The sequence below is a fragment of the Ictidomys tridecemlineatus genome, chromosome 16, assembly GCF_052094955.1.
Source record: "Ictidomys tridecemlineatus isolate mIctTri1 chromosome 16, mIctTri1.hap1, whole genome shotgun sequence".
Classification (NCBI taxonomy): domain Eukaryota; kingdom Metazoa; phylum Chordata; class Mammalia; order Rodentia; family Sciuridae; genus Ictidomys; species Ictidomys tridecemlineatus.
In genome coordinates, this window is record NC_135492.1 from 17,070,956 (window position 1) to 17,087,122 (window position 16,167).

Genomic DNA, 16,167 nt, shown 5'->3' on the forward strand with positions numbered 1-16,167 from the left:
ATCTAAAGCCCCATTTTTAAATTTTACATAGAATCATGGTCTCCTTGATTTGCTTAGCACCTTGCTGTTTATGAGGCTGGCTTTGAACTCACAATCCTGCTGTTTCAGTCTCCCAAGCTTCTTGAATTACAGGTGTATATTACTGTGCCTAGCTGGCAGCTGTTTTTATATTTTATTTTGTGACAGTGCCTAGGTAAGTTGCTTAGGGCCTTGCTTAATTGCTGAATGTGGTTTAAACTCATATTCATAAATTTTGAATATCACTTTCACTTTTACTTTCCAACTTACTATTTTATGTTACAAAGCAACTTCAATATTTTAATGTATTTAACATTTGTTTTGTATTTTTAACCTGATGTCTTTGGAACAATATTCCATACACTATAAAGAAGATTGCCTCTGTAAACCTAATTAGTTTTTAATGCTTTTTGAAGTATTTTCATTCCCTGAGTACTAATGCAATGATTTATTTTTTTATTTACATCAACTGGGGATAGATGTATCCTACTATTACTGTGTTGCTTTTTATGCTGTTGAATTTTCTTCTGTGATTTCTTTCTATATATAAAAAATATGATTGGAGTTACAAATATTTCAACTATGATTGTATTCCAGTGATTAGTCATATTTATCTTTATGATATTGTACTTTGTTTCTCACTTATATAATTATCATAACCTATGCAATTTTGAATGTAATATTTGTTATATCTTTTTGTTTTTAGACTTTTGTGACCTTATATCTTAAGAAAACATTATGTAGATTTGCATCTGACATAGTTAATATATTTTTATGTTTAATCTTGTTAATCACATTGTTTTCTGTTTAGTTTTTTACAAATTAGTTTATTTCTACTTAAATTCCTGATGAGAACTTATTTCTGTAGATTTCAAATTTTGTTGATTTTTTTATAAATTTTTCTACTATGAAAAAAAACTGCCTTAATTTGTATTTCATAGATTTTATGGTGATTATTTTATTTTATTACCTTCAATGTTTATTTTATCATTACTTTTGAATTATATAAAAGTATATAGGATCTCACTGAGGTGCTTTGTGCCTTACCATTGCTGAGTCTGTCTTTGAACTTATGGTGCTCCTGCATCAGTCTCCCCAGATACTGGGATTACAGTCATGTACCACATCTTCCAGCAGTACCTGTGTATTTTAATTAATTCTAGCCTTTGATATATTTTCTTCCTCAAATTTCTAATTTATGAGACTGTGTGTGTGGGGGTCGTGCTGGGGATTAAGCCCATTCTTTTGAATGTGAGGCAAGAATTCAAACATGTTACCTGTGTCCCCAGCCTGAGACATGGTTTTTAAAAGAATATTTTTAGTATATAATTTCTAACTTTTTGTTGCTATTTTTTCTAATTTTTTTTCAATTTTCTACATTGATATTTAGTTCATTAAATACATTTCAGGTGGTTTTCTGGCATTACTTAGATAATTAACAACATCAATTTTTGAACTCTCAATTACTAGTATTACATTGTTTGTTTGCTTGAGTTGATTATACTTTTTATTGTGTGAGCTATTATTTTCATTGGTTTATTACTATCCAAAATCTTTTCAATTAGATCATTATAGTCATTTCGGAAAATATTTGGAAGTTACGAAGTAAACAAAAAAAAAGGTGATGTGCAATGATATATAAATTTAATTCCATATAACTGGAAAGCTGAGACAGTGGAATGCCAGTTTAAAATAAATTTCATCATCTTTTTAATAAACTGTCTTTAAAAAAAGTATATAGATATAGATACAGATATAGATATAAAGAAATGCCTGTGGATCTAGTTTGGTGATAGAATACCCCTGTGTTCTCTTATGAAATAATGCCCCCAAAGATAAAAATATAAATAAACAAATAAGAGATATTCATTCTCTGAAACACTTGAGTCACAGGTGGATTCTGAATATGTTGAAGTGAAGGGCTATTTTGACATTGTTGTAGTAATATTAGTCAGTTTGCATTTTGTCCTCATCTGTGGTGCTATAATTTCTTAAGATAATTTTCAAAATTCTCAAGGTTTTTGTCATCATGTTGTAGTAAATTCTATGTATTTCTTGAGTAATAATCACCTTGAGTCATACTGTTCTGTTGCTATTCCCCCCCACTTTAATAAAGTTTTATATAATTGCAGAGTTATTCACCATAGTAAATGAAATAACTTTCTATTATTTTTTTAGGTATGTCTTCTAATAAAAATCAAGAATTTTCAGGGGAGCAAGAAATACAATATTTTTTGCAAAACTTGAAAAAGCAAAGGTATGGAAAGCAGGACAGTTAATACTTGGTTTTAAACAAGAAATTGAAATTGAAAGAGAGGGAAGTTCAGAAAATTTGTCTTAATGAATTGAAAAAAAACATGAAAATTATTTATTCAAAAAATTACAAGTTCATCAGGTTATATTATTACAAAAATCTCAGAAGACTGACTGCTCATCTTGTGCCATTCAGTTTTTCTTTCATTAAAACTTTAAATTGCACTATTGTAATTGTAAAAGTTTTACTACTCAGTATTTTTTGTAAAACCACTTGCAATGCACAATATTTTAAATTGCAAAAACACGTATCAAATTACATTTACACAATGTTTACAGGGCAATATGAAGCTGTCTCTTAAAAATACCTTTAGAATAATAAAGACTCATCCAGTATTCTCAGCGTTAGAAATAGGATTAGAATAGAAATAGGCATTTTAATGGAAAAAAACTCAAAAAGTTATAAAATGCTTATAGTCAGTTATGTTTTTAAAAGTTTTAATAATCTCTACATAAGCGCAGGTTAGAGAAAAGTGTACAGATCATTAATTTAAAGTTGCAGCATTCTAATCTGTCTTTTTTATAATGTAATAAAAAGAGATTTTCTACACAGTATAGAAAAATTGTCTAATTTAAACACATGCATACTATTTCTACTTAAAAGAAATACATGCAGATTAAGGAAATGCTGAAACAAGCCTTAGTAAGACATTTCTGTTTAAAAGAACAATTCAATAATTAAATGTGCTTACAGTGAAAGTTTGTTAGGTATTGCTTTTAAATGAAATAATTAAGCAAAAAAAAATAAGAAGAGAAGCAGTTGAATCTTTCTAAAACACATCAAATAAGCATATAGCTCTTCTGTCATGTATGACAATCCAAACACAGAAATGTCCCAGGAACTTTTAGCACAGTCTCCCAGAAAGACCACAGCCAAAATGTCTTGCAGGAATCACACCCCAAAAGCAGACATGAGGGTCTTGTGAGAATTGTGGAAGGCTTCTGACACTTTTCTGGGATCTTGGTAAGAGGTATAAAACAAGCCTGAGATAGAAGTAGTAGGGATGGTGTGGGGCAAATGAAGAACAATGAAGGGCATAAGCTAATAATTGTATAACCCTTTGAGAAAAGTAAAGCAGCCACAGTCGTGATTTAAGACAACCTTTGAATGAGGAATGGCTTACCATTAAACTTCTCCTCTGTAAGATAAAAAAAAAAGATCTATAATGTCTTTGTCATTTAATGATTCTGTCTACCATTGCAGAAGCCCACTTTTTTAGTACCTTCTCCACGAAACTTGATAGTTTGAGTCAAAGGTGCTTGTAAATATTTATTTATAATTTTAATTCAAATTGAAGCAGTCTGTGTGTAGTTACCAATGTATTTATGGCTCATAAGTTAGCATAATTACTCCATGTCATGGGACATCAAGCATCCCACCTGAGTAATTTCTTTTTTGGAAGGTGATGAGTCATCTGAAAAAAAAATATCTGAAATAATTAGTAAAGGAATATAAGATCAGGCAAAAACTTATGTTAAAAGCGGTAAAACATCTTATAGATTCTCTAGACCACATAAGTTCTGAAAAACAATTTCTAGATAATTTTTCCAGTTCTTTATTTAAGGGAGTGTGCATCAAAGTAGGAATAAGATTTCAACGGGAAGAGTCTTTCTTGAGACAGGTTCATTGCCATTCTGACATGTCTCACCCATCTCTGTGATGCTAAGTGGCTATATGGCTCCAATGGATGATACCATCTCCAATGCCATGCTTAATTTAGACAAAACTAGGTAGTATATAACGTGTACTGAATAGTCTCAAACCAGCTGGATTTCAACTGTGAGTTCCTAGATACCAGACTTTTTACCTAAAGGCTTCCATGCTTTTTTTTTTTAATTTCATGCACAGTTTATAGATATCTTTCAGCAGCTCCATCTGACATGCACTGCTTCATCTTTTATATCAACAGGGATTTTGACCAGACTGCAAGTGAATATCCCAAAACATCTATGCATTTTTGTGGTTTTGGTTGGAATGAGAAAAACTTTCTTAATGTGAGAAACAGAGACTTCCTGGATCCTATACAAGTCCCTAAAGAAATAAATCCTGTTGCCATTAGATTTTTCTGAGGCCCTAGCTCTACTTATCTGTGCATCTCAAGGAATATGTTTTCAACAAATCAAAAGTATTCTCTAACTTATTTCAATAAGCTAGTTACATAGAAAGAATTTTAAAAACACCCTCAGTGATAGATATTTTTGCTGGAAAGTTGAGCAGCCAAGCTCAGATGAAATTTGCTCTTTGGCTTAATAAAGAATGCTCTGGCATATCAGGGCAATAATATGTCCCGGTACCTGCAGGATTCCCCACAAATTAAAACTAGACAATAGTTTGTTGGAGGAAAGGTGGAACTGTAGGGATGTGGGGCATTGGCTAAGCTGGTGAGAGACAAGAACACATTTGGCAGTCACATTTTAGGACCTGTGTGTTCTTTTAAACATTTTTGAACAGCATTTGTAATTATACTGTTTCTCTAAAAAATGAAAAATTTGCAACGGAGTCTATTTCATGCTTTAGTTAGTCACTGGAATAATTTAAAATTCACCATTGAGTAAATATACACAAATATTTCTTTAGACAAGATAGAAAAAAAAGAAGGAGAAGAAGAAATTTCTGAGTTTTAGTAGTCTCTCTGACTGTTACTTTACAAAAATGATGAAATGAACAGTTTCTCCTTGTTGCAATGCATGGAATTATAATGATTGTGGGAGTATTTGTACTTACCTAATATTGCTTAATTTAAAAGTAGAAAGAATTTTGAAAACACCCTCATTGATACTCAGAGAGACCTATATTTATGATAAATCTGTTAGGACCTGTAGACAGTCTCTACGCTAGGTAATTCGCAGCATAATAGATTTGGTGTAAAACAATGAAAATTCTGTGAAAGTCATTAAAATTTTCTTCTTTTTTTAAATCCTAGAAATCACCCATGTGATCATTTAAAAGAGCTTTACAATGAGAAAAGTGAAAAAGTTTTTAATCCACACCCAAAATTTATTTATCCAAGCTTTTATAATCAAAAGACAAATTACAGCTATAAGGTATGTGAAATCATTTTTAATAAAACTACAAGAATTTCTGACCTCCAGAGAATTAATATTGGTGGGAAGCTCTACAAGTTAAAAAAATATGTAAAAGCATGTAAAAATTCCTCAGTTCTTTATGAGAGCTGTGATAAATCCTCCATAAGTAAAGAATGTGAAAAATATTTTACTCAAATTCTATGTGTTACTAAAAACAATAGGCTTTACAATGGAGATAAACCTTACAAATTGAAGAAATGTGAAAATGTATTTAAGTGTTTCTCAAACCTCTCTAAATGCTACAGTAATCATACTGGAGAGAAAATCTGGAAATGTAAAGAAAGTGTCAAAGCTTTTAATAAAAAATCACCCCTTCCTGAACACCAGAAAATTTATACTGGAGAAAATCCATACAAATGTAAAGAATGTGGCAAAGCTTTTAATAAAAAACCATGCCTTAGTCAACACCAGAGAATTCATACTGGAGAAAAGCCATACAAATGTAAAGAATGTGAAAAAGCTTTTAATCGAAAATCACACCTGACTGAACACCAGAGAGTTCATACTGGAGAAAAGCCATACAAATGCAAAGAATGTGGCAAAGCTTTTAATAAAAATTCAAACCTTACTGAACACCAGAGAATTCATACTGGAGAAAAGCCATACAAATGTAAAGAATGTGGCAAAGCTTTTAATCAAAAATCATGCCTTAGTCAACACCAGAGAATTCATACTGGAGAAAAGCCATACAAATGTGAAGAATGTGGCAAAGCTTTTAATCAAAAATCAAAACTTACTCGACACCAGAGAATTCATACTGGAGAAGAGCCATATAAATGTGAAGAATGTGGCAAAGCTTTTAATAAAAAATCATGCTTTACTCAACACCAGAGAATTCATAGTAGAGAAAAGCCCTACAAATGTAAACAATGTGAGAAAGCTTTTAATCGAAAATCACACCTGACTGAACACCAGAGAGTTCATACTGGAGAAAAGCCATACAAATGTAAAAAATGTGAAAAAGCTTTTAATCGAAAATCAAAACTTACTCGACACCAGAGAGTTCATACTGGAGAAAAGCCATACAAATGTAAAGAATGTGGCAAAGCTTTTAGTAAAAAATCAAACCTTACTCGACACCAGAGATATCATACAGGAGAAAAGCCATACAAATGCAAAGAATGTGGCAAAGCTTTTAATAAAAAATCATGCCTTACTCAACACCAGAGAATTCATACTGGAGAAAAGCCATACAAATGCAAAGAATGTGAAAAAGCTTTTAATCGAAAATCACACCTGACTGAACACCAGAGAGTTCATACTGGAGAAAAGCCATACAAATGTAAAAATTGTGGCAACGCTTTTAATCAAAAATCAAAACTTACTCGACACCAGAAAGTTCATACTGGAGAAAAGCCATACAAATGTAAAGAATGTGGCAAAGCTTTTAATAAAATGTCAGAACTTACTCGACACCAGACAGTTCATACTGGAGAAAGGCCATACAAATGTGAAAAAAAGTGACAAAGCTTTTAATCAAAAATCACACCTTACTCGACACCGGAGGCTTCATAGTGGAAAAATGCCATATAAATGTAAAGAATGTGGCAAAGCTTTTAATAAAAAATCATGCCTTACTCAACACCAGAGAATTGATACTAGGTAGAAACCATACAAATATCTATGATGTAGCAAAGCTTCTAATTGAAGGTCACTCCTTAGTCAACACCAGAGACTTCTTATGGGAGAAAAGCCATACAAATTTGAGATTGTGGCAAAGATTAATCAAATATAACTTATTTGACATCAGAGAATTAATATTAGAAAAAAGTCATACAAGTTTAAAGAATTTGGCAAAGCTCTTTATCAAATATTACACATTTCTCAACACCAGAGAATTCATACTGGGGAGAAAACATAAAAATGCAAAGAATGTGGCAAAGCTATTCTATTAGGAAAAGTATTGTTGTTCACCAAATATTCATACTGGATAAGAACAATGTAAATGTTAAGAATGTGGCAAATTTTAAGTATGCTTCAAGTGTTAACAAGAAACCGATCATTCATACTTGCAACAATTCTCACAAATCCATAGATTGTAAAAGTCTTTTCCTGTAAGGTCAAACCTCATTGGTCACCAGAAACTTTATACTGGGAAGAACAATTACAATTGTCCAGAGATAGCTCCACAGCACTGACTCCCCATAGAATTCCAACCCTTGCCCAACTGGCCATTATTCATTAGCCAGTGGAAGTCGGCAGGAAGCATGATTGGATCCTCCGGCTTCTTTCCTATGTGAACCTCTCTAGGTTCAATTGTCATTTCCTCCGTTTCTCTGTATTGATTGAATTCAAATCATCTTTTTTTTATTCAAAAGCTATATTTGGACTTAAAGGCCTATTTGTACCAAACCAAAACATTAATAAAATTATTTTATGCCTGAAGTCTATGATCACATCAATATTTTTCCCATAATCTCAGCTGGACAGAATAGTCCTATGTCAATGTCTGATTTCTTTTATTTTATTTTGGGTGTATACCGAGGATTAATTTCAGGTACACTCATCCACTAAGCAACATCCCAGCCCTATTTTTTATTTATTTAGAGACACAATTTCATTGAGTTGCTTAGGGTATTACTTTTACTACTAATACTGGATTTGAACTTGTAGTTATCCTGCCTCAGCCTCCTGCACTACTTAGATGCAAAACCAGTTTCAGCAATTTCACATGAATCTAAGCAACTTAGGAAGATCCTAACTCTAAATAAAAAGATTTGGGGATGTGTCTTAGTGGTAGAGAGCACTTTGGTTTGATCCCTAGTACAAAAAAAAAAAAAAAGACAAAGAGGCTCAGGTTTTGTGGTCATCAGACTGAGTTTATGGTGTACATAAGTCTGAACAATTGCATTATTTAAAATTTTTTTTAAAAAATTATACTAGCTATAGTTACTTAGTGATCACCATAGTGCTATAAAGCACAGATATCTCCACTAACTTTTACTATCACAGAAGTACCTCCATAATAATCCCACAATATTAAGATGATGCCTCTGTTGATGCAGGGATTCATTTGGTAGCCTTTGTTCAATTACTCTCTCACAACAGGTGTGCACTTAACCCCTGAAAGTTTCAGTAATTCAGACTCAAAAATCATGCCTTACTCAACACCAGAGAATTCATACTGGAGAAAACCCATACAAATGTAAAGAAGGTGGAAAAGCTTATAAGAAATATTATCGGGTGTGGTTGACACGTCACACCAATTGGAGGAGGGGCAGAGCAGAGCCACCACCCATGCCCGCAAGGTAGGCAGACCTGTGACTGACCGGCAGATCAGGCCCAGTGGCCTGCCGGCGTGGTAGACACGTCACTTCAATTGGAGTAGGGGCACAGCAGAGCCTTCGCCTGCGCCCGGGACAGGCCCAGCGACCCGCCAGCGTGGTAGACACGTCACCCCAATTGGAGTAAGGGCAGAACAGAGCTAATGCCCGCACCTGCAAGGTAGGCAGACCTGCGACCAACCGGCAGAACAGACCCAGCGGCCTGTCAGCATGGTAGACAGGTCACCCCAATTGGAGGAGTAGCACAGCCGCTGACCGCCCTGTAAGGGAGAGTATTCAACTATACAAGAGCAATATAAATATATAAGGGGAAAATTTCAAAAAAACAACAGTTTCACCAAGCAGAAAGAAACATGAACAGTATGAAACGACAAGGAAAGAAAGGACCACAAGCAATGCAGGTCAAATCAACTTTAGAAGAGGTAATAGCTGCAGCAAATGAAATGTCAGATAAAGAATTCAGGATATACATGCTTCAGATGATCTGGAGTCTCAAGGAAGACATTAGACAGCAAAACCAGACAATGAAAGATCACTTCTACAATGAACTACACAAACAAATCCAAGAACCAAAAGATCAACTATACAGGGAGGTAGAGGTAATAAAAAACAAGCAGAAATCCTAGAAATGCAGGAAGCAATAAACCAACTTCAAAACTCAATTGAGAATACTACCAGCAGAGTAGAACACTTAGAAGATAGAACATCAGACAATGAAGACAAAGTATTTCAACTTGAAAAGAACATAGACAGTTCAGCAATACTGTTAAGGAACCATGAGCAGAACATCCAAGAAATATGGGATAACATAAAGAGACCAAACTTAAGAGTCATTGGGATACAGGAAGGTATAGAGCTCCAAACCAAAGGAATGAGCAATCTATTCAATGAAATAATACGAGAAAACTTCCCAGACTTGAAGAATGAGACAGAATCCCAAATCCTAGAAGCCTACAGGACGCTGAATGTGCAAAATCATAAGAGATCCACACCTAGACACATTATAATGAAGATGGCCAGCATACAGAATAAGGAGAGAATTTTAAAAGCTACAAGAGAAAGGAAGTAGATTACATTTAGGGGTAAACCAATCAGGATAACAGCTGATCTTTTAACACAGACTCTGAAAGCTAGAAGATCCTGGAATAACATATTTCAAACACTGAAAGAAAATGGGTTCCAACCAAGAATCGTGTATCCAGCGAAATTAAGCTTCAGGATGGAAGATGAAATTAAAACCTTCCACAATAAACAAAAGTTAAAAGCATTTGCTGCTAGAAAACCATCTCTTCAAAACATCCTTGGCAAAACATTTCAGGAAGAGGAAATGGAAAATAACAATGAAAACAAACAGTGGGAGGTAGGACAGTAAAGGGGGGAAATAATCAAAGAGGAAAACAAACCATGTTTAGTAACAAATAAACAAATATGGCTGGAAGAACAAACCATATCTCAATAGTAACTCTAAATGTTAATGGCTTAAACTCACCAATTAAGAGACACAGGCTAGTTGAATGGATCACAAAACAAGACCCAACAATATGCTGCCTACAGGAGACGCATTTGATAGGAAAAGATATACATAGATTGAAGGTGAAAGGTTTGGAAAAATCATATCACTCAAATGGACTTCAGAAACAAGCAGGAGTGTCTATAGTCATATCAAATAAAATAGATTTCAAGCCAAAGTTAATCAAAAGAGATAAAGAGGGACACTACATACTGCTCAAGGGAACCATACACCAAGACATAACAATCATAAATATATATGGCCCAAAAAACGATGCAGCTATGTTCATCAAGCAAACTCTACTCAAATTCAAGAATCTAATAGACCACCATACCATAATCATGGGAGACTTCAACACACCTCTCTCACCACTGGACAGATCTTCCAAACAAAAGTTGAATAAGGAAACTATAGAACTCAATAACACAATTAATAACCTAGACTTAATTGACATATAGAATATACCACCCAACATCAAGCAGTTACACTTTTTTCTCAGCAGCACATGGATGCTTCTCAAAAATAGATCATATATTATGTCACAGGGTAACTCTTAGACAATATAAAGGAGTAGAGATAATACTATACATCTTATCTGATCATAATGGAATGAAACGGAAAATCAACGATAAAAGAAGAAAGCAAAAATCATGCATCACTTGGAGAATGAACAATAGGTTACTGAATGATCAATGGGTTATAGAAGACATCAAGGAGGAAATTAAAAAATTCTTAGAGATAAATAAAAACAGAGACACAACATATTGGAATCTAAGGGACACATTGAAAGCAGTTCTAAGAGGAAAATTCATTGCTTGGAGTTCATTCCTTAAAAAAGGAAAAAACCAACAAATAAATGATCTCATACTTCATCTCAAAATCCTAAAAAAAGAAGAACAAAACAACAGCAAAAGAAGTAGAAGGCAAGAAAAAATTAAAATCAGAGCTGAAATTAATGAAATCTAAACAAAAGAAATAATTGAGAAAATTGACAATACTAAAAGTTGGTTCTTTAAAAAAATAAATAAAATTGACAGACCCTTAGCCATGCTAATGAAGAGAAGAAGAGAGAGAATTCAAATTACTAGCATACAGGATGAAAAAGGCAATATCACAACAGACATTTCAGAAATACGGAAGAAAATCATAAATTATTTTCAATCCTTATATTCCAATAAAATAGAAGATAGTGAAGGCATTCAGAAATTTCTTAAGTCATATGATCTGCCCAGATTGAGTCAGGAGGATATAGACAACATAAACAGACCAATATCAATTGAGGAAATAGAAGAAACCATCAAAAGACTTCCAAATAAGAAAAGCCCAGGACCAGATGGGTACATAGCAGAATTTTACAAAACCTTTAAAGAGGAACTAATACCAATACTTTTCAAGCTATCTCAGGAAATAGAAAAAGAGGGAGAACTTCCAAATTCATTCTACGAGGCCAACATCACCCTGATTCCTAAACCAGACAAAGACACTTCAAAGAAAGAAAACTACAGTCCAATATCTCTAATGAACCTAGATGCAAAAATCCTCAATAAAATTCTGGTGAATCCGATTCTCAAACATAAAAAAAATTGTGCACCATGATCAAGTAGGATTCATCCCTGGGATGCAAGGCTGGTTCAATATACGGAAATCAATAAATGTTATTCACCACATCAATAGACTTAAAAATAAGAACCATATGATCATCTCAATAGATGCAGAAAAAGCATTCGACAAAGTACAGCATCCCTTTATGTTCAAAACTCTAGAAACACTAGGGATAACAGGAACATACCTCAACATTGTAAAAGCATTCTATGCTAAGCCTCAGGCTAGCATCATTCTGAATGGAGGAAAATTGAAGGCATTCCCTCTAAAATCTGGAACAAGACAGGGATGCCCTCTCTCACCACTTCTGTTCAACATAGTTCTCGAAACACTGACCAGAGCAATTAGACAGACAAAAGAAATTAAAGATATTAAAATAGGAAAAGAAGAACTTAAATTATCACTATTTGTGGATGACATGATTCTATACCTAGCAGACCCAATAGGGTCTACAAAGAAACCATTAGAGTTAATAAATGAATTTAGCAAAGTGGCAGGATATAAAATCAATACACATAAATCAAAGGAATTCCTGTATATCAGCAACAAATCCTCTGAAATGGAAATGAGAAAAAACACTCCATTCACAATATCCTCAAAAAAAATAAAATACTTGGGAATCAACCTAACAAAAGAGGTGAAAGACTTATACAATGAAAACTACAGAAACCTAAAGAGAGAAATAGAAGAAGATCTTAGAAGATGGAAAAATATACCCTGTTCATGGATAGGCAGAACTCACATCACCAAAATGGCAATATTACCAAAAGTTCTCTATAGGTTTAATGCAATGCCAATCAAAATCCCAACAGCATTTCTTGTAGAAATCGAGAAAGCAATCATGAAATTCATATGGAAAAATAAAAGACCCAGAATAGCAAAAACAATGCTAAGCAAGAAGTGTGAATCAGGCGGTATACCGATACCAGACTTCAAACTGTATTACAGAGCAATAGTAACAAAAACAGCATGGTACTGGTACCAAAACAGGCGGGTGGACCAATGGTACAGAATTGAGGACACAGAAACTAATCCACATAACTACAATTATCTTGTATTTGATAAAGATGCTAAAAGCATGCAATGGAGGAAGGATAGCATCTTCAACAAATGGTGCTGGGAAAACTGGAAATCCATATGCATCAAAATGAAACTGAATCCCTTTCTCTAGCCATGCACAAAAGTTAACTCAAAATGGATCAAGGAGCTTGATATCAAATCAGAGACTCTGTGTCTGATAGAAGAAAAAGTTGGCTGCGATCTACATACTGTGGGGTCGGGCTCCAAATTCCTTAATAGGACACCCAAGCACAAGAGTTAATAATTAGAATCAACAAATGGGACTTACTCAAACTAAAAAGTTTTTTTCTCAGCAAAAGAAACAATAACAGAGGTAAATAGTAAGCCTACATCCTGGGAACAAATCTTTACTCCTCACACTTCAGATAGAGCCCTAATATCCAGAGTATACAAAGAACTCAAAAAATTAGACAATAAGATAACAAATAACCCAATCAACAAATGGGCCAAGGACCTGAACAGACACTTCTCAGAGGAGGACATACAATCAATCAACAAGTACATGAAAAAATGCTCAACATCACTAGGAGTCAGAGAAATGCAAATCAAAACCACCCTAAGATACCATCTCACTCCAGTAAGATTGACAGCCATTAGGAAGTCAAACAACAAGTGCTGGCGAAGATGTGGGGAAAAGGGTACACTGGTTCATTGTTGGTGGGACTGCAAATTAGTGCAGCCAATTTGGAAAGCAGTATGGAGATTTCTTGGAAAGCTGGGATTGGAACTACCATTTGACCCAGCTATTCCCCTTCTCAGTCTATTCCCTAAAGACCTAAAAAGAGCATGCTACAGGGACACTGCTACATCGATGTTCATAGCAGCACAATTCACTATAGCAACACTGTGGAACCAACCTAGATGCCCTTCAATAAATGAATGGATAAAAAAAATGTGGCATTTATACACAATGGAGTATTACTCTGCATTAAAAAATGACAAAATTATAGTTTTGGAGGGAAATGGATGGCATTAGAGCAGATTATGCTAAGTGAAGCCAGCCAATCCATAAAAAACAAATGCCAAATGTCTTCTTTGATATAAAAAGAGTAACTAAGAACAGAGTAGGGATGAAGAGTATGAGAAGAAGATTAACCTTAAACAGGGATGAGAGGTGGGAGGGAAAGCGTGAGAGAAGGGAAATTGCATGGAAATGGAAGGAGACCCTCAGGTTTATAGAAAATTACGTACAAGAGGAAGTGAGGGGAAATGGAAAAATAATACAAGGGGGAGAAATGAATTACAGTGGGGGGTAGACAGAGAAGACAGGAGGGGAGGGGTGATAGTAGAGGATAGGAAAGACAGCAGAATACAACAGACACTAGTATGGCAATATGTAAATCAATGGAAGTGTAACTGATGTGATTCTGCAATCTGTATACGGGGTAAAAATGGGAGTTCATAACCCACTTGAATCAAAGTGTGAAATATGATATGTCAAGAAGTATGTAATGTTTTGAACAACCAACAATAATAAAAAAAAGAAATATTATGCCTTATTCAAAACCAGAGAACTCATACTGGCAGTGGTTACACCCAGTGGAAATTGGGCATTCTAGAGGCAGTTTTATTTTCAAGTAGGGAATGGGATTACTAAACATCATCATGATGGGCAAGCCTCTTACCAAAAACAAGCCTTTATTCTCTAAGTTTTACCATGCTGAGGCTCAGGGTAGATCATACGTGCTGAAAAAAAAAACTGTTATTTTTCTAATTTATTTTTTCTCCCAGTGCTTTAAGCACAATGATTGTCTCCCAGTAGTGAGGAAGGGAGGAAAGAAACAAGAGAGGGAGCAGAAGGAGACACACAGCATATTATCAGAAGAAACCTAAAGCCTTCAGGCAGGAGAATTATTAATTTGGGCCTGATTGTGGTGCTAATAACACTCTGTCAAAAAGTTCTACCAATCTTACCAAACTTACCAGTCTTGGGTCACTTGTCAGTATCAAGCCAGATGCCCCTACTTGAACAACAGGCAAGATTCTTCCTTAGCAGAAACACCATTGAGTAAGCATTCTTTTCACCTCTTCTTTTCCAAGAATGAATTGTGAGCCATTGAGGACTTCACCTGCATTCTTGTGCACGTGCGCACATGTGCACGCGCGCACACACACACACACACACACAAATTAATATTCAGGCCATCAGAATCTGCAACCCCAGGCTGGAGCTGGTGACCTGGGACATTATCTTGCCATCTCCAAGAAAAACCTTTGACTTCTGATCCTGTACATTCCAGAATTTTCTGTGCAGTGTTTCACTTTCCCTTTCCAAGATGCCATCCGAGATAAAAAAAAAAGCTAGAGTGAGATTCAAAGCCTTTTCACTGCCATCTTCTCTGTATCTGAGTAGTCTTTTCTTGTCCCATACAACCTGAGTTTGTGCCAGGCAGTTATCACCTGGTGTCAAATTGAGGATAAAAAGACAGAGGAGAGATTGTTGAAAGGCATCAGAATTCTCTGCTCTGCTGGCTCACTGAAAGACACTCTATTAAAACAAAGAGTGCTCTTGCTCTGCAGTCACTCACAAGGCTGCATAGGGTCCATTAAGCAAAAAAAAAAAAAAATGATCACAAACACAGTTCCTTGCTTGAGGGAGCAGAGACCAAGCCTCTAGAAGAACCTACAGAGTCATTTTCTTTCTTTTTTTTTTCCTGGAAATAGAAAGTACTTGTGTTACCAAGGCCTTTTACAGTTGTGACTCTCTTCTTTGACAATGGTGCTTTGCTTACCATCAAGGGGATAAATTCTTAAACTGTTTATGTGTGTGTGTGTATTTTGAAGGCAGAGGAAGTTACTGTGGATTTAACTCAAGAGCATTTTACAGCTATTCTACTATACCTGAAGAAGATCCTTAGATGTGTCTTCGAAATTTTACTGTGAGCCAGAATCTCACTAAATTGTTCAGGCTGACCTTGAACTTACAATCCACCAGCTGCAGTCCCTTGAATCACTTGATTTATAGGCATGGACCACCTCACCCAGGCATGCATCACTTTACCCAGTCATGACTTTCTGGAGAGAGGTAGTTTTTAGAAATAGTCAGCCATCTTCCCAAGTTGTTCATGTCAAAATTAACTAATATAATTATCATACTACCAATATCCTTCTAATTTTGCTCCCAGCATCCAAAGTCAGTCTTTGTGTGATATAATAATGGCATGTCCAGTTACCATAATAACAGAGATGGCTCATGCCCCCTAAAGCTCACTGAAAATATAATAACCCTAAATCCACTTATGCTGTATCATCTTTTCTTCCTGTGCAAATAGA

General features: G+C 34.8%; 1 protein-coding gene across 1 annotated transcript in view; it reads left to right on the top strand.

The window, feature by feature from the left end:
* The window catches only part of LOC144371222 (uncharacterized), a 43,706-nt gene extending 36,499 nt beyond the window's left edge, over positions 1-7,207 (top strand). The window contains 2 exon segments of the mRNA XM_078033642.1: positions 5,664-6,873; positions 6,875-7,207. Coding sequence (XP_077889768.1) covers positions 5,664-6,873; positions 6,875-7,024 — 1,360 coding nt within the window. The 3' untranslated portion in view covers positions 7,025-7,207.
* The last annotated feature ends 8,960 nt before the right edge of the window (positions 7,208-16,167 follow it).